Source organism: Anticarsia gemmatalis, chromosome 19 (assembly GCF_050436995.1).
Source record: "Anticarsia gemmatalis isolate Benzon Research Colony breed Stoneville strain chromosome 19, ilAntGemm2 primary, whole genome shotgun sequence".
Classification (NCBI taxonomy): domain Eukaryota; kingdom Metazoa; phylum Arthropoda; class Insecta; order Lepidoptera; family Erebidae; genus Anticarsia; species Anticarsia gemmatalis.
This window is the reverse complement of record NC_134763.1, coordinates 3,186,028-3,206,048: the sequence shown is the minus strand read 5'-3', so window position 1 is coordinate 3,206,048 and position 20,021 is coordinate 3,186,028. Positions and strand designations below refer to the sequence as shown.

General features: G+C 34.9%; 3 protein-coding genes across 4 annotated transcripts; 1 reads left to right on the top strand and 2 right to left on the bottom strand.

The window, feature by feature from the left end:
- The first annotated feature begins 41 nt into the window (after positions 1-41).
- On the top strand, positions 42-14,315 carry Sec23 (transport protein Sec23). 2 transcript variants are annotated; one of them, XM_076126374.1, is made up of 14 exons: positions 42-202; positions 290-577; positions 904-1,159; positions 1,996-2,566; positions 2,700-2,842; positions 3,327-3,466; positions 3,842-3,957; positions 4,539-4,692; positions 5,121-5,272; positions 5,583-5,757; positions 6,143-6,298; positions 11,766-11,831; positions 12,358-12,378; positions 13,532-14,315. In XM_076126374.1, the coding sequence occupies exons 2-14, from the start codon at positions 299-301 to the stop codon at positions 13,619-13,621; spliced, it is 2,319 nt and encodes a 772-aa protein (XP_075982489.1). In that variant the 5' UTR covers positions 42-202; positions 290-298; the 3' UTR covers positions 13,622-14,315. The 2 variants fall into 2 exon arrangements, with proteins under 2 accessions (XP_075982489.1, XP_075982490.1); XM_076126375.1 differs by lacking the exon at positions 12,358-12,378.
- LOC142981037 (uncharacterized) lies at positions 6,791-11,654 on the bottom strand. The gene is made up of 6 exons (XM_076126691.1): positions 11,202-11,654; positions 10,750-10,858; positions 10,426-10,541; positions 9,168-10,248; positions 8,364-8,569; positions 6,791-8,211 (listed from the first exon to the last, which is right to left on the bottom strand). Exons 1-6 carry the CDS (start codon positions 11,308-11,310, stop codon positions 6,791-6,793), a joined length of 3,042 nt encoding a protein of 1,013 aa, XP_075982806.1. The 5' UTR covers positions 11,311-11,654.
- Positions 14,316-14,505: 190 nt separating the features above from the next.
- Positions 14,506-19,811, bottom strand: elm (calcineurin like EF-hand protein 1 elm). Its single transcript, XM_076126714.1, has 4 exons — positions 19,434-19,811; positions 18,815-19,078; positions 17,789-17,882; positions 14,506-16,240 (listed from the first exon to the last, which is right to left on the bottom strand). Exons 1-4 carry the CDS (start codon positions 19,498-19,500, stop codon positions 16,096-16,098), a joined length of 570 nt encoding a protein of 189 aa, XP_075982829.1. The 5' UTR covers positions 19,501-19,811; the 3' UTR covers positions 14,506-16,095.
- Positions 19,812-20,021: the final 210 nt, after the last annotated feature.

Genomic DNA, 20,021 nt, shown 5'->3' with positions numbered 1-20,021 from the left:
TTTGTTGCGTCTTCCAAAATGACGTGGCCATTGTGACAGCTGATTTGTCTCTGGATTTGACAATTGCCAAATCAGCCAGCCTCTCCCGTCTGCTGAAAATTGTTGTTAAATCCCAATATTTAATCATTTTCTGAATGAATACCTAGTTGCACATTATTATTTTGCATATGTGGCAAGCCTTGAGTGGCCGCATGCACGGTTGGTACGTAAAATAATAAAATAAGCGGTGTTTTAGTGCGTGTAATCAAGTGTTTATTATATCCGTGTTTCTACGTTATTTGGGTTCTAGATTAGCGATATGGCGACGTATGAGGAGTTTATACAGCAGAATGAAGACAGGGATGGTATACGGTTTACATGGAACGTATGGCCTTCGAGTAGAATCGAGGCAACAAGGTTGGTGGTACCACTCGCCTGTTTGTACCAGCCGCTGAAGGAAAGGCCCGACTTACCGCCGATACAATACGAGCCTGTATTATGTACACGTAATACATGCAGAGCTATCCTGAATCCGATGTGCCAGGTCGACTATAGGTCCAAATTATGGGTCTGCAACTTCTGCTTCCAAAGAAATCCCGTAAGTGTTGCAATAATTACTGTTTTAGGTTACGTCTTCCATCTGTTTCGATTTATTCAGTCCTAATAAATGTAAGAGATCAAATAGACATCCTATTTAAACATTTAGAAATGTCACAAGTAGATGTCTAATAAGAATGATGAAATATTTCTAAAATTTATAAATTCTCATGAATATAAACATAAAGTACAATATGGGTAAACAATGAACAGTTAGAATACCTCAAACCACAGTCAATAACAACAAACAATACAACTATAATAATTTGATTACATGTATAATCCAAATATTTTTTTTTAACCTTAATAATTGTCATAAAATTTCAGTTTCCACCACAATATGCAGCTATATCGGAACAGCACCAGCCTGCAGAGCTGATCCCCAACTTCTCCACTATAGAGTACACTATAACTAGAGCTCAGACCATGCCCCCCATATACCTGCTGGTAGTGGACACCTGCCTTGATGAAGAGGAACTGGGAGCTTTGAAGGATTCTCTACAAACATCACTCAGTCTGATGCCACAGAATGCTCTTGTTGGTTTAATCACTTATGGCCGTATGGTACAGATTCATGAGTTAGGTAAGTTCTTTCAACATTTCATATAAGACTTTTAAAGACTGTTAGATTCCTATAAAGGAAAAATTCCCAATGTATTACAGACTGCTCTCTTTATTAGAAAAAAGTTCCATCACCTACTATTACATAGAATTTAATTACTTTTCCTTACTTACTTAAAATACTTGGTCTATGGACCCATTACTATTAACCACCAAAGGCTCTAGCGACCACTACGGGGCACTATCCTCCTCCATTTAACCAATGTTTTCTGTGTTCTATGCTTAAACCAAGTATCAAAAAGTTAAAGGTTGATACTGTCAGAGTTGATTCATCATGCTTCATTACTGCCTTAGAGCCTATTCTTAGAACTATCAATTAAAAATTACATGGAAAATTGTTAATGGCTTTTAGCTATCAATTTGTTTTGATAACTCAGAAAGTGATTGTTCATTTCTTGGAAGTCACTGGGACAACAAACTTAGTTCCATCTCACTTGTTGTGCACCTAATTTGTGTTTTACTTCTTAGATATAAAGTTCAATATCGAAGTTTGGTTGTGTACCCAATACAATTTGGTAACAGTTTAGGTATTATGTCATAACAATATGTAACATTTAGAGAGTTTACTTAGTAACATTATAGAAGTGGGGTGTAAATGCTTTAACAATACACTCACATTATTATAACACGTATTTCCTGCCCTTTATCTATCAATTATATCAATTTAGAAATACTTTTTATCTTTATGTTACAAAAGCTTACATGACAAAGCTATTACGAAATTTGTTGTATCAGTATGAGAAGTCAAAGCTTAAGCTTTCTTTTATCTTTACCAAAACTATTTATTTTTATCTACAGGCACAGAAGGCATATCAAAATGCTATGTCTTCAAAGGTACCAAAGACCTGACAGCCAAACAGATTCAGGAACAACTAGCAATTGGTCGTGTGAATGCTCCGAACCCTCAGCAGCGACCCGGCGCACCCACTCCGCAACCACCTGCACACCGTTTCTTGCAGCCTGTTAAAACTTGTGATATGGCATTGACTGACTTACTCGGAGAGCTTGGCCGTGACCCATGGCCTTTAGGTGTTGGCAAGAGACCATTGCGCAGCAGTGGAGTTGCTCTATCACTGGCTGTAGGTCTACTTGAAGTGACTTATCCCAATACTGGTGGAAGAATCATGCTGTTCCTCGGAGGCCCATGCTCTCAGGGCCCAGGTCAGGTAGTCAATGATGAGCTGAAGCAGCCCATTCGTTCTCACCACGACATCCAGAAGGACAATGCTAAGTATATGAAGAAGGCTATCAAGCACTACGAAGCCTTGTCGTTGAGGGCGGCGACGAATGGTCACGCTATTGATATTTACTCATGTGCTCTCGATCAAACTGGTCTTATGGAGATGAAGCAGTGCTGTAATTCTACTGGGTATGTTTGTGTTTTATGCATTACTAAGGCTCCTATTAGTAAACATACTTTAACTTGTATATCCATACAAACTTAGGTGCATCTCAGTAAAGTAATGCATTATGTTTTCATTACATATATTATCTTATTTCAGTGGCCACATGGTAATGGGAGACTCGTTCAACTCATCGCTGTTCAAGCAGACATTCCAGAGGGTCTTTGCCAAGGATCAGAGAGGAGACTACAAGATGGCGTTCAATGGCACATTGGAGGTCAAATGCAGCAGAGAACTGAAAAGTAAGCATAAGTAACTTAATATATTGGAGTCTTAATCACTTGATAAAATGATTTGAGATTCGTTTTGTCGATGCGATGCGCGACGAATAATCTTTGAATGATAGTGTTGCAATGTTAAATATACATTTTGTGATAAACTCAAAACTTGAATTATGTTTTATTATTACAAATAGACATACAACGTTTTAATTTATCTTTATTATAAGCCTGTGTGTTGTATTTCCACTGGAGCCTATCTCCGGCGGTCTGATTCCATTCTAGTGTGAAGGTGTCAAGCTCGTCTCTCCATCTTTTACGAGGTCTTCCTCGTCGCCGTCTCCCAGTTGGCGGAGTCCACTTTGTCGCTATTTTGGCCCATGAGTCATCCGGCATTGGTCATACGTGGCCCGCCTAGTTCCACTTCAGCTTAGCGGCCGTTTGAGCTACCTCTGCTACTTCTTTAATTTATAAGAACAATACAACTAATAATTCCATTTGTTTCTAGTCTCGGGTGCAATCGGTTCTTGCGTGTCGTTGAACGTGAAAGGGCCGAGCGTGTCGGATCAGGAAGTGGGTATGGGCAACACATGCCAGTGGAAGATGTGCACATTCACGCCCAGCACCACTATGGGCATATTCTTTGAGGTTTGTATTCAAAATATACTGGTGTGCCATAGAGTAAACAATAATACAAACAATAATGTCTTCCTAAATACCGATTGGTTACAAGTTTTCAAACATGTTTGAAGCATGTACTACTGACTACTGCACATAAGCAAATCTTCTGTGCACTGACACTAGCAGTGAAAAATAAGTAGAGTTAAATTTCAGGGTCACATGCCTACTAATTAAGCTGTCTATTGGTAAGCATAGAACAAGATGAGACCTGTTATTATTATAACTATTATCAGACAGATAATGAAGAGTAAAATGCAAAACAAAAATGATCTTAACTATATTATTGGAGGATATTTATTGGACTTAAATTACTGATATAATTATATGTGTTTGTTGACATAGGTGGTGAATCAACACGCAGCTGTGCCTCAAGGCGGGCGCGGGTGTGTTCAGTTCATCACCCAGTACCAGCACTCAAGCGGGCAACGTCGCGTGCGTGTCACTACAGTCGCACGCAAGTACGTATAACGCTTATTATTTTACACCTAACTTACCTCTTATTAGACCTTAAATTGACGATGATAAAAGCAGAATAAACTAAATGGCATTTTCATTCGTAAAAATTCGTTAAACAAACTACGCATTTCTTAGAAATATTTTTGTCCTTAATTAGGTCAATCTAATTCCAGCGTCATCAACTTTGGTTTTTTGGGTAATACCCATACATGACTAATATGCGAATGTTAATTTGGCCGAAACATGCACATATATAAGAGTATATTAAAATCACAGATTAACCTATCTTTTTTAATTAATTTAATAATCAGTTTAATTTTGAAATATACAAAAGGTTACTAAAATCAATCTAAATTGTACGTTTCGTCTCGTATATTTTACTTTTTATTTATGATTAATTTGTAATAATGACATTTATTGAGGGCATGCAAAGTCCAACCCGCACTTGGCTATCGTGGTGGAGTCAGGGCCTAAACCCCCTCCCTCCCCCCGTCCCGGGAGGAGTCCCTTGCCCAGCAAAGTTGGACATTAACGGGTTATTGTAATATATAGAATAAAATTAATGTAATTCATTTACGTATAGTTGGGGCGACGCAGCAGTAAGCCTGCACCACATAGCGGCCGGCTTCGACCAGGAGGCGGCGGCCGTAGTCATGGCGCGCCTGGTCGCGTACCGCGCCGAGTTGGAGGACGGACCCGATGTACTGCGCTGGCTTGATAGAATGCTTATTAGATTGGTACGTATTCACTTGAATATTACATGATGTGTTTGAAATAGGACAATGATTATATTATTTCTCATTGTAAAAGGGCTTTTAAATGCAATTTTAAAATTACTTTTCAAGTTTAATCAATTGCTAAGAGCTATTCCTGCAATATGTCATTTAATTTTAAATCAGCTAGACAAGTTGAGCCTATTTGTACGCAAGCAAAAGTTGAATCGCAAGATGTTTAAGTAGTTTTAAGTAAGAAGAACGATAACAAGCACAAACTGCGATAGTTTAAAATCGTTAATGATAGTGTGTTTAATTTTTTCATCAACATTCAGATACGCTGTCTATATTTATCTTACCCATAATTAGCTTTACTCTTTTAAAGTTCCTTAATTTTTCTTTCTTTCTTACTTTTCCAAAACATGTCACTAATAAATACATATGTACTGCAGTGTCAGAAATTCGGCGAGTACGGCAAGGACGATCCGAACAGCTTCCGTCTATCGGAGAACTTCAGTCTGTACCCGCAGTTCATGTACCACTTGCGTCGCTCGCAGTTCCTACAGGTGTTCAACAACTCGCCAGATGAGACTACGTTCTACAGGTAATAATACTTTTCTGTTTCTTATCTAGTATTTTAATGAAGATAGAACAAGCTCCTTGCTTTAAATATATATATTGCTATAATAAATATGTGTGGTTCAGTTACAACCAGTGTATACTTCTGGCGACCCTTGTTTCACTTAATTAATTTTAAGGCTCTTGTAGCCATATGTTTACTATTATACGGTACTTTATTTGAGATTATATTTTTACACTGCCAAAATACTGTTTATTTAGAAAAAAAAGCTGAAGCCAACTTAATTGTTCGATGGGTATGTTAAAAGTAAATAGTAATATTTTTTTTTCCCCAGGCACATGTTGATGCGTGAAGATCTAACACAGTCGCTGATCATGATCCAGCCGATCCTGTACTCGTACAGTTTCGGCGGTCCGCCCGAGCCGGTGCTACTCGACACGTCGTCCATACAGACTGACCGTATACTGCTCATGGACACGTTCTTCCAGATTCTTATCTATCATGGAGAGGTATGTCGTTGTAGTAGAAGAAAATTGGTGAAAAGAGCTAACTTTTTTGTATATTGCAAATGGGGTTTTGAGAAGTAAATGTTTAGATTCAATATCACAGACCCTTTTCAAATATTCAAAAACTAGTTTCGTTTTAAGAAAGTGTTACTCTTTTCATTTCGTTTTAACGTTTTCGATGATAAACTGATGACGCAGTATATATTAATGTTAATTCAATAAAATTAAGAAGAAAAGAAAACAACTCAACCCATTAAAGTATGAAAAAACTTGAGCCTTGACACTTTGAGATATAAATACAAGCGTAGTATGCGTCCTTTTGTTATACTAAACTCTATAGTTCTGTATAGTATCTTCATCGTTTTCACTGTATTATCTCTGTCAATAGACAATAGCTCAATGGCGCGCGCTCCGCTACCAAGACATGGCGGAGTACGAGAGCTTCGCGCAGCTGCTGCGGGCGCCCATCGACGACGCGCAAGAGATCCTGCAGACGAGGTTCCCCGTGCCGCGGTACATTGACACCGAACATGGCGGATCACAGGTAAACTTATACTTCATCATTTACTACATTTATTTTATTTGTCAGTCTAATTTTGAACTGGTTCAAGCCATCCGAAAGGCCTTTGATATGGCTTAAATTGACAACAACAGGGACCGACTTTTATCTTGCTCTTCGAAGTGCAGAGACGCTTGGATGAAATACCAGTCACACATTTATAGATTGACAGCGCCCAGGGTTTGCATATTCAACAAATCGTTTATTAGCCGTTAAAAGCAACTGGCTAATGATATGGCTGGCACAGGCTGGTAAACTACATTCAAATTTAATCTTAATTTACTGATACTAGGAAACTTGCTTTTACACAATATAGGTCTTGGCTAGGGAATAAACTGTATTAAATATTCAAGCTTATCTTATGTACTGAAATGAAACATACATATATTGTTTATAATTATAATAACTGCATTTATAAACAAGTACAAGGAAAACTCAGACACTAATATATTTTAAGAGAAATACAATACGAATACACTACGTAGTTTCAACACTACGCGGTCCAGATTTATTTTTCGAAGCCAATATCCTCTCCAGCATATCCGTCACCTTCTGCTGAGACTTCAAGAAATTCCTGAAGTGGGAGTCATCGTATTTTGAACGTTTTTTCATCTTTGCTAGAGGCTTTTGTTGTCTGGCAGCTATTATATCGCAGCAGTTCTCTGTTGTCATTTTGCCCAAAGGTTTGTAGTTACTCCCACTCCAATCTAGTCGTTCGAGTTTTTCGTGAAATTTCGGTCCTCTGTACATAGGACGTTGACGTGTATTATCAAGTCTCGGGAACACCTCCGAATACCGGTTTTCATGCTTGACCACTGGTCTTCGTACTGCATCTGGAGCTGTATATTTAAGTAAACTATTTATCAGTTCCTGTCTATCTGAATCCGTTAATTGACTCAAAACATCTTTATTTAAACGATCTCGGTCTCTTGGACGATTTCTGGTTTCTGAATCTAAGCTTGGGCGATTTAATACCGCGCGATGGTTCAAATCTACCGGGCGATATTGCTTGTCCGGTCGGGTATGTTTATAGAATTCATGGATGTTGTTATTTAAAAGACGATTTAAGGTGTCACGATAGATTGTATCTTCTGATCGGTCGTGGTTTACTTCAGAGTGGAGACTTGCTTCCACGAGGCTGGAACTGGCTCTGTGATCCGAATCTTGTGGACGAATCAACTCAGAAGTTTTGTCTTTGCGATCTTGAGCTAATTTCAACTTCTCTTTTAGTTTCTGTATTCTTTCTTTAAGAGATTCTTTATAATCATTCTTCGCGTTCTCTGCTATACGCAGTTTCATCGTTAGATCGTCAAAACTCAATTCGTCTTTTAACCGATTGCTTTCATCTCTTTTACCCAATATTTCTGCGAATTTCTCAAATCGCTGTTTACTTTGTCTATCCAGTTCTTCTCCTTTTTGTTTCTCGTAAGGATTCTGAGTTGTGACTAATATTTCTTGGTTGATGACACTTTGTTTGTGTACTTCTACAGCCAGAGGTCGAATTTCGGCCGAATTGGTTTGAAACATCACCGGAGGCGGGCGGTATTCTAATTGCTTGTAAAAGTTCGTTTGTGGGATATAGGGTACTTCTTGTATACCCCTGTCCGTCTGGATAATAGGTATTGGCACTAATTTGTTGTAAGGTTTCGCTTTAAGTGGCTCTATGTTTGAAACTGTAGGCCCTAAATTATATGGCTTGAAAGGGCTAATTGGCGACAGATACAAAGATGAGGACGGCAGGCTTCGAATGGTCGTTGGTGCCTCAACCAATGTAGTTTTTAACGCTGCTGCTGCTTTTGTTGTATCTTTGATAGAATTAAATTCTTTGAACATTTTTATTAATGTGTCTAGTACTTGGTTTCTTTCGTTCGCTTCTTTTTTAGCTGTTGTTGGTGTTTCTGCAAATGGAAGCAAATACTTTAGATAATGCAATTATCATACTGCGAAGGTATAGACTTTGTCGTTCAACTCAATTAGGTTAAGACTAAGGTGGGGTAAGCTGACAACTACGATATGCTACAAATTACTATAATAAAAGAGAATACTCTACCTGTGGTAGTTGTCACAATAGTCGAAGCGATAGTACTAGGCGTAGTTGCCACAGATGCAGTAGTCGTTGAAACAGTTGTACTAGCTGTGCTAGCCGTAGTCGCTGGTGAACTGACCGCCTCTGTAGTGATCTCCTTCTTTATATCCTTTATTACTATCTCCTTCACCTTCTCGGCTATTGCTTGAATCACATCACTTGATACCACACTGGAAAATAGTAAAAATATGTTAGTTAAGTTGGCCATGCACAAAAAATATATCAGTACCAAGTCTACTGCATTTTCGGGGCCCAGATAATCCAGTTATAAAAAAGTAAACATTTTCAGCTTGAATATTAATATGCTATCAATGGAGAGATTTGCTTTTCTTCAGTTGATTTCTGACACATCTGTCAAATCTATCCATGGATAACATATTAACATCGGCTGTCAGATTCTAAGAGCTGAAACAAGGATTTCTAATTATGTTTAATTGGTTTCCTATTTTATAATTAACTAGCTGACCCGCGCAACTTCGCTTGCGTCACATAAAAGAGAATGGGTGAAAATTTTCCCCGTTTTTGTAACATTTTTTACTCGTACTCTGCTCCTTTTGGTCATAGCGTGATGATATATAGCCTATAACCTTCCTCGATAAATGGGCTATCTAACACTGAAAGAATTTTTCAAATCGGACCAGTAGTTCCTGAGATTAGCGCGTTCAAACAAACAAACAAACAAACAAACAAACTCTTCAGCTTTATAATATTATTAGTATATATTAGTATATTAGTATAGATTTAATAATTTAATAATCTATTATTTACTTCACTGGTTCTTTCACAAAATTTGCAACTGGACTGGTATCTCTAACTGTATTACTTTCTTCAGTTTTGTATTGAAAATGTTTTAATCTTTCTAGTATTTCTTGTTCTTCATAAGTTATCAGTGGTTTTCGTGTAGTCGTTGTAAAAATAGGCGGGTTAGTGTTTAACTCTTTGTGTAGACGAAGCATATCGTCTAAGTATTTCAGAGCTCTTTGCTTTTGATCCACACCCTCGTATATCGTCATTGCCAACGATTCTTGCTTAGGATCTCTTAATTTATCAAACGATGATGGCTTAAAATTTATATGAGTCACTTGATCCCGAATTGTGTTGACAAAATTATCATTAAGTGTTACTTGATCCGGTACATGTTGCGTTTTCTCCGAAGTTACTTCATTCTTCATTTGTATCAGTCTAGTAAATTCTGATATATCGCTAAACCTTCGAGTATTTTTATTCGAAATATCTTTTTTAGTTTCCAAAGCAACCATAGGGTTTACCACGTCAGTTTTCGGTTTTAATAACACAGTATTTTGAAGACTTAGTAGAATATTCATAGGGTCTATTTCGTTTTTGGAATTTTGAGATAAAAGTTCTTTGATTTTTGAAGATATTAAATCTATTTCTTCCATTTTTGTTGTAGCTATTTGTGTGGTGGTCGGTACAGTTTGTGTTGCGAGGTATTCTGCTATAATTCTACTCACATAATCAGTTTCTTTAGAATGTACGTAGCCTTTATTTTCGTGGATTATATTTGGTGTAGTTGTTTCAATAATCGTATAAGGTGTTGTAATAGTAGCTTCGGTCATGGGCTCGGCTTTCCTAGTAAACTTGCTCCAAAATTTCAGAACGTTTTCCAATGATTGATTTTTAAGATACACAGTAGTTAAGTCCTTGTTTTCTTCTTTATCTTGTGTTATATTTTGTTTGTTGTCAATAGTGTTGGTTTGTGCGGTAACAATAAAAGTTTGCGGTTTATATTCTTGGGTTTGACGTCTTAAGTTAGTATCAATGTGATTATTTTCTGGTATTGTTATCTTTGATGTTTGGACATCCATTACGTTAAATCCTTCAGTGTAATCTGGAAATCAACAATAGTTTTAAGGTTATAAAAAGTTAAACATAGATTTTTATACAGACTAATGACCAGTTTCACTGTTATAGTGTATCTAACATTATATACTATATAGTGAAGCTGATAAATTAACCAATACTCAATTAGAAGTGATATGAAAGTGGTCATTAATGTCTTACTTACTTGGTTTCTTTAAAGGTATCACGGATGTGTCATTCTGATTCTCTTTCATTTCTGTTTCCTGATTTTTATAATCAATATCCAATAGTGATTTCAACAAACATCCTTGCCGCATACTCCTGTAGATACCAAGAAAAGTAATTTGATCAAACAAATTGATTTGCGTATACTTTTTTACTCTTCTAAAAATGAACAATATTTTTAGGATTACTACTAGATAAAAAAAACATCTGGTCTTTAAAATCGTTCATAAAACAGCTCACAAGCGAGCCTTAGAAACTTGCACAGGCATGTTAATCAGATAATGATAAAGCAACAATAACTCACTCATTGTTCATATCATGTATGTTTACATTGTGCCGGCGGAGTTTGTCCAACGTGTCGGCGTCCAGGTCCTCCTTTTGTATACCACCCAACAACAACACACATACCACATCTGAAAACTGTCATGATTTAATTACTGATTAACACACACTAAAGAAAATCACATTTAATTTTACCCTATAAGGAGACATATTTTATGAACGACCCACGATATGATAAAAAATATATGATTTTACAGGTGTCAATCCCATTATATTATTGTGTCTCAGTCCACATTGACCGAGTGGTTAGTAACTTAGTACGTAGACACGTTTTTACGAACGTATACGTAAGATTTGGGTAGAATAAATCACAGTCACAATGCACCGTTAAATCACCAAATGCTGACACTAATTGTAATAAAAAATAAGCAAGTTTTAAGTGTATTTTTAATTGAGAACATGTGTTATTGGAACCTTTTATCTGGACTAAGCGCGTAGGGTCCAGATCGTGTAGTTGCGCGTTTATTTCACGAGGGAACGTACATGATATCGCGATAGCGGCGAGTAAGGCGCGCCACAACATTGTGTTATCGATGCGAGCCGTCCAAACTTTTCATTGTTTTGCTTGATTTTGCTGTACGCGCGGAAACTTGCACGAAATGTATTGGTGACTGGTGTTCTCATTTAAACCTTTTGTGGTGTTGTAGAGGGCGCCACCTCTCTTGATTGAGTTAAGTTAGTTTTTGGGAGACTGTTCTATCATTGTTGATATAGAGTTCATATAAAGTTGTGTACATATAACGTTTTTACAAAATGTTTTTATAGTTTGAAGTAAAATTTTATCCGAGTATTTGTAATTCATGGAACTTGTATTCGTATGGATAAGGTAATAGCGTAAGGAAGTTAGGTCTAAACCAATCACAGAGAAATGTTAGACAACTGAAAAAGGTTAGACTAGACGGTTAACATTTTCACAGAAGATATGCTTATAAATCAATTACAGTTTCAATTACTTAACATTGCTGTTGTTTGTTCCAGGCTCGGTTCCTCCTATCCAAGGTGAACCCATCGCAAACGCATAACAACATGTATGCCTACGGCGGGGTGAGTGATCACATATATATTATATTCACTGTCAAATACACATATAGATAATATCACAGTAATATAACTAGTCTATTGTGCATTTCAGACCTATTTGCTCATGACTCTAGCTTTATGTAATTTTAAATAAATAAATTACTGTATATATTTACAATTTTACTCATATTTTTTATACATATTATAATAATATCAAGTCTGCGTCTTTTTAGATGTCTTACTTGAAGAAAAGTACACAGCTGAGTCTAATAGATTGTTTCATGTATTACTTACTACTTTTACGCAATAAATGCACTGGCGTATATTGATGAAAACATAAATAAGTTACATATTTAGCGATTTAATTATTTTTTGCCATGAGTACCTTTATGAAATGCACATTAATAATAATTAATAATGTTGTCTATGCATGGCGTTCAGCCTTGTGTTTTATTTTTCGTTCAAAATTTGCATGATGTGAAGCCATCAAAGCATGGTGTGAATTTGATTGTTTTGTTTTTTTTTGTTTCATCGTTGTTTTGGCGAGCAGGCGATGCCGATTCCATCTGCGGTAGTGTTTTTTTTTCTTTTTTTTTAAATTGGTGTTGGGTTAATAACGCTGCAATTTGATTTTAAATATTCGCGTATAAGGCTTACGCACTTGATTTTTAGAATGATGAACGTCTGAATTGGTGAAAATATTTTAAAACAATATAGGAAAATAAATACTATTATAGTATTTTGACACTGGAATGCTCTTGTAACAAGTAAATTGCCACCATATTATTTCAAATGATTCCTTCAGAACTCCATGCCTCACTGTATAGTTAAAATATCTATATTTTAATATATTCTTACCACACTAAAATTCCACATAGCGCACAAAAAAACTTGTAAAAAGTATTGTTCTAAAATATTTTCACAATTGACTAAACCTATTGGTTGAAACACCATTCTCATATTTTATTTTATGGCAACATTTGAAAGAAAATATCGCATGTTTTTAGAATTTAATGTTTTGTTGTAAAAATATTAAATCGTTTTATTACTAATAGAAATCTATAAAATTATTCTTACCTGTTGGTCCACAAGGTATTATATTTTTTATTTAGTTTCTTCAACCGAATTTTAATTTAGTTTATTTTTTACTTTTTGGTAGGTATGTTGTATGGACAAAGAGGTATAGATATTTAGTTTCCGTTTTGTTTTTCTTTTGGAGATGATGATTTTTTACGCTTTAAATAACTGCTTTCAAATGCTTATTTCTACAATAAACTGCTACTAACTTTTCTAAATTAAACATTGACAATAAACAAGTTTGGGAGTTTGATTTTTTTGGCTATCATTTCATGTTTTTTTATCATGAAGGTTTGTGAGGTAGGTGAAAGATACATGAGGGGTATGTTAAAATTAGAAAATACAGAATATCTATTTATTTTCGAACTTAGATCATAGGACACCGTGACGTCATCAGGGCATGCACTTCGCGTCTGTGACAAATTTAAAATTATATCGAAAAGATAGTTGGACAAACTGTTATTTACAAAGAACGCTATTCTTTCTTTGTGTATTTGTTTTTTCCATTTTCTACTTACTGAATAGTTCCTAAAAACATATCGTTCTTATATTTCAAAATCCTAAGATAGTCTGTACCGAAACTGCATGCTTCTCATTTATCAGTTTATGTTTTCTATACTCATATTATTTTTGTATGTGTGTTATAGGACGGTGGCGCCCCCGTGCTGACAGACGACGTGTCTCTGCAAGTGTTTATGGAACATCTCAAGAAGCTGGCCGTCTCGTCAACGGCTTAGGAAAGACAATACGGAGCCTGGCATTTATTTCAGAACTGATGTCTTTTGGCCACTCGTAGCGGGGGTTAGAAAAAAAAATAAACCAAATGGCGCCCAGTGCGAAAAAGGAGTTCATTTTACCATTATTAGACTTCTAATAGATGCTTTAACGGTAACACCGCTACAGTTAGCCGATAAACAAAAATAGGATTGAAAAAAAAATCTATGATTAGAACAGACTGGGCTTCCTTGGTCAGTGGCACCACGCGGTCAATTTTGGCGTTTATTTCCACGAATTGGATTGTTTTTCTATTGGTAGATTTAGTAGCAGTATTAACAATACTGGGTTATGCATTCTCGATAGTATTACATTTTCATAATCAGTATAGTTCATAGTTCCTTTATATATTCGACACCGAAGCTAAAAGGTTTCTTATGCTTTCAAGTTAGGCGCTGAATAATCTCCAACTTTTTAGATTTAGGGAGGAAAGTATGTATAGGTTATTCCATTAAAAAAAAACTTTTGACAATATCCGAGTGTTGCCATGATGTCAGTTCTGAAGTGTCAAATTTTGTGTGGTTTCCTATTTGTTTTTGCAATTTAAGTTATAATTTTCTACAATACGATGTAAATTATATGAAATTAAAAATGTTTACGAAGTAATTGCTATGTTTATTTTACTATAATATATTATTTTATCATTTCCTAAACACATTTTATTTTTTATTAACTTCTCTAATCCCTGTTCAGAGGTAAATGTAGCGGTTGTTTATCTATTCAATAGCGTTTGAACTCGTATAATAAAAACGCTGTTGAATAGACTAGTAACCGCTAAATTTACTCGGAAACCGGGCATAAGTACTAACAGACCAAGTAATACAAGGAATGAAAATAAAACAAAAACTATGTACAAAAAATATTTATTCCTAATCTAGACACCAATTTCAACATTCAACACGTGTCTAATTATCTTATCATATAAATTAATGCAATAATACATATATCCATTTTTACATACATACAGTAACATATTTTTGATTCCTTTATAAAAAGTGCTTAGTAATGAGAGCTTTAATTTAAAACAACACAGTTCATGCTATTGGTTCAAAATATATAGACACCCATTAAAACAAGCAGAATATTTTTAAGACAAAGTATTCAAATAATTTAACTCAACAATGATACAATGAGTAAAAATGTGTGGACTACTCACAACTCAAATCGTAAAGACAAAACACTGTCGAGCGAACAATCCTAGGTTCTCCATCAAATAAACTTCTAAATAAATCTGATAAACATTAGCACTTTAGTATTTTCTTTCTTAGCCTGTTTGAGTGTCCAAAGGCCTCTCCACTTTAAAAGGGAAGGGTATTTATGTTAACAGTTATTTTATTTTCTATGTTCGCTACTTTAAATCACAATTATTTTTATAAAATCGCTAAAGTATACTGTATTTCGAATTATAAATGCGGAATTGTGTGCTTTCTACTTGTGTTTAGAGCTATTGTAATTTAAATGCAATTTATCTGCGTATCTAGTACTACAGCACTACGTGAAACGTTATTTTATCTAAATTGCTTAATTTACATGGCAACCCAAAGATATACGATATACAAAGACAATAATCCCAATAATTAATTTGTAATAACTAACTTAAAATAAATAAGTTACATAATTTTCGAAATAGCAGCAAAATAAGTAAGTACTATATTTTACAACCACGTCGTATCGTTTCAGAGTTCCCAACAACCTTTTCTTTTAATACTTCCCCAATATCTTTCTATACACACATCTCCTTGGTTTTATCACAAATAGATAATTAATTAGCATTTATTGTGGCCATCCTATAAAAACATTTCGAGCCACAATAAAAGTTCCTGTCTCAGAGTTTTAGTATTTCACAATTTAATTAATTTACACGCTCATAGACACATGAATATCTAAAGACATCAACTATTTTAAAACATGGCTAACTAAATCCCACTGTACAAATATTACTAGTGGTCATAGCAGCAGAATAATTTAAAAAATATTATTAAACTAGGACACCGATTAGGTACATCACAATCACAAAAATAAGAATGAATTACATCTATAACTTAATCACATCAATGCTGCATTAACGGTTTATCGGTCATTTTGACCAAACACTATTTCAACCAACATCTAACAATATTATAATACAACGGGTCTGAAGCACGAATGAAAATGAAAGGTTACGATATCTTATTTGTTTATCCCACATATACAATCACCGTAGTCACTGGCTAATTGGTTGCAGCCAGTTAAGACCCGTTGCATTACAATATTACGTGTACAAGTCGCAAAAGTTTCAATCGTTAATCTAAAAATTTGCTGCAAAACTAAGTCAACGATAAACACTGAATATCACTCATAGTTCGTAGCACTATTTCTTATTGAGAAGCCCGTAGATGAGAAAGGCCAGTATAAGCATAAGTATGTACTTTATGTATACGGTTCAAGAGTGCGGGCGTCAGTTGAGGAATCTGATCGACATCTTTTGTTCCACGTCGGTCCTCTCCAGGGCGTGGCAGAACTCTTCGAAGCAGATCATTTGGTCATTGTTCGTGTCAGCTTCTAAGATCGTGCGCTCGGCGATGCTGGTTAGTTGCTCTTCGCTGGAAAATTTAAATATAATATTGAAATACTGCCTTGCAAAACATAGGTAACGTAGGTATATAGACAGGTGATGAGTATGATGTCTACATTTGTATTATGGACTTGAAATTATTAATTTGTTAGTAATAACAGTTAGAAATCCATTTATTTGCGTTTTTTTATTATGTCAATTTATTCAAATCAACATCAGTGAAGAATTATCTGATTTATAGATTTAATGAGTATCGGATAGCTGTCACTGTTGTTTACATTTTTGTTAGTGCAATAAAGATAGCATATTGTTATAAATAAGTTATAAGATAACGTTAATTCCGCTTCAGTAGATACGCCAGCTAATCTTAACATCAAAATCCGTTATGAATTATTACACAACAAAAATATTATGTACCTATTTAAACATTATATTGACTCTATTATTTGAAATCAAGTTATTTTAACCGACTTATAGAAGGAGAAGATGCTCAATTTATTCGTCACAAACTTTTATACTTAATTCTCGTTGATGTATGATAGATATACATCAATAAGAATTAAGGGTAAAAGTGGGTCCATAATGGACCCATTTGGTTTTTATTTGTTTGATATGACATTTTTTACATAGATTTTGTCCAGCGGCGGGATAGTGTAGGCTATACTGTGCCACCACTGGGCAAAGGCCTCCCTGATTTTTCACCATCTATCTTAAAAGGTATACTTTGTTCTAAACAATATGTACAATATAAAATTATAATAATTATAACCGGTACCAATTTATTATGTATGGTTATTATTTGTTATCACAATTTATATGCGTTATAATGCGATCATGTGACATTTCATGCATTATTTATTTTATCAAGGTTAAAATATCCATCCATCCATAGGCTTTGGGTAAACTAAACATCTTGACAACACGAAATAATATATAAGATACGTACTTATAACATATACTTGGCTACATTTATTTAACTATTTTCCTTAAATTATGTGACTTCTATAAATTTAAACTTGCAGCTATGGTACCAAATAAAATATAATTACAAATCTTTCCATGAAACAGTCTATCCTTACGAAGTATGGGAATTCACCATTGAGTAATATATAAGAGTATGAACTAGGGATAATCCAATATGGTTCAATAATACATGGAAATAGGCCTATTCCTGCGAATGTTGCATTTATCTTGTGTATGGGAAAGTCAACATAGCATAATAATAAATAAGAATGTTTAAGTTCTTGCCGTATGCAATGATGGTTGATAGTTGATGGATTCAATCTGTATATTTGTATGATATTTATTACAGTTTAGCTGCCAACATTACTACTGTGAACTGGAGTATTAAGGTGGAATGCAAAGTGGAACAAACATGTATATTATTAATTGTTTTGGATCTGGTTGCATGTTGATATAGTTGATATAAATGAAGTGCCTCTTATAGTATGGCAATAAGCTAGCTACCTATGGAGGGAAAAGGAGGTTATTGCATCAATGTATTAATTTTTCAGACACCTCTGCCTACACCTTCACCATGATGCTTTAAATAAATGACAGAGAGCATTAAACATACCTGATATTAGCTCCAACCATCATGTGCAGAATAGCCAGCAGCTCATCTCTGGAGATCTTGCCGTCATTGTCAAGATCGTACATTGAGAATGCAACTGAAAAACAAACAAATCATCATTACAATTTAGTACTTAAAGGCCTAACCCCTCCTTGAAATTCAGGAGGAGACCATTGCCCAGCAATTTGACAGTAAGATCTTTAATTTCATTACATTTTTAAATAACATTTTCTGAATGACAGAAAATTGCATAGAATCTATATGTATATCATCTTTTTACATTATGTCTCAGATGTAAAGAAAATTGTTGACCTAGTCCAAACAGTAGAATTGCACAGACCTAGTTCTAAGGGTTAAAGTCCAATGTAATATTATAGTACATTATATTTCTTTCACAGGCAACAGTAAATCTATAAGCATGTAATGTATGAAGTAAATACACACATATTTACATTAGGAACTTTGTTTGTTTGAGAAGTACCTAATGACTCAGCAAGGACAATGACATCTTGTCTTTTGTACTGTTGTCATTCATTTTTGTTCTTAGCTTACTTTTTTGTGACATAGATCTTTGTTAGACATACAAAAAGCAATGATCATTAGCTTCCTGGTTCTAATGTTTTGTTTATACTTATTAACAAATGTTGATCTGTTATAAAGCACTGTGTTTAGTAATAGGTTTTTATAGATAAGTATTCTTTTAGTGGTTATATCAGTAAAAGCATATAATCAGTAAAATAAACCATAAACCTTGGTTTGATGTGCGTTTGTGATCTAAGCAAGAAAATGTAATTCTAAGTATTTACTTATCTCCTCTTTAGCTTAGAATTTGATAGCAATAGTTAGCTTCTCATAACAACCATATTATGTTACAAAGAGCTTACAATACTTCATTCAGGATATCAAAAGAAGAAGAAATGGGCTTATGTTGAGTTTTTTTAGAATGGTTGCAACATAGAATCAACAAATACTAAAGATATGCTGGCTCATTAATATGTTTGGAAGATCAAAAATGGATAATATACTTACATCTTAGTTTCTCTTCTCTACTATTCAGTTTATTCTCTCTATTCTTCCTAATAGGTCTGAAATGTGACAGCACTCTCATGAACTGCAGGAAGTTGACTCTATCGTCATGGCTCTCCGCAAAGAATGAATGTACAATCCTCTCGCTCAGGGGGTTGATGGCAAGCTCCGGGATCCTGAGGAAATCTTCCCGGGAGAGAGTGCCGCAGTCATTCTTGTCTAATGATGTGAAGCGAGAGTATAGCCTCTCGATTTGATTTGGTGTGACTGCAAATAAAGGACACTTATTTTGAGAATACTTATATTATACAAAACAGTAAGCTTTTCAGATCACTGTTAGTATTATCTCATGGGTCTCCTGCCCAGTTCCTGAGTATATTTAACATTACCTCAGAAACCGGGAATCAGTGATTTCTTTGTCTTAGCTTCTTAGAACAGTTAGGAAATCTGGTTTATAAAGAAACAAAGTCAAAATGACAGGATCTGTTATATAGGGTTATCAGCTGATTTCTATTTACAATCATTAACCCCAATGATTCCTAACGACATAAATCATATTTTACTGCACGATTAACATTATTAATCAGTTATTATCCATAGATAAAGAAAATAATCAACTCACATCCTGTTTCTTCTTGGATTTGCGCAATTTCTTCCTCTCGCAGTAATAATGATGATTTGTTCCCCATATTGGACACACTTCACCTTACGTGACCAGAACAAGACCTTTTACCTCTACACAACTGATAAGACCTTACAACTTTGAACGAAAACTATTTAAAACGCCGTTCGTAGAACACAACTGATTCTAGGTTAACACGGAATAATATGAATGTAAAGAACGAAACGAGGTGCAAAGTTCATAAAACGTAAACTTGGAACACTAAAATAGTTCAATAATTAATTTTACGAATGAGTAATGTTTACCGCAGTAACCTTCGGCTCCACAGTACACGAGATTTTCTCGACTTTGACATTCGCTGCCAAATCCCAATATTTATCAATCACTCAATTTTTTATGATTGGTGGAAATTGTACAATCATATTTTGTCCTTTTGGTTTTGTACTAGTCAAAAGAGGAGAGAAGATAAATCAATTACATTTTGACGTTGTCAAATAAAATGACAGCTAGTTTTTAGTTCTGAAACAAATGTTCTGATTGGTGTTTTAATACAAATATAGATCTTTTTTTAAATACTGTTTGATATAT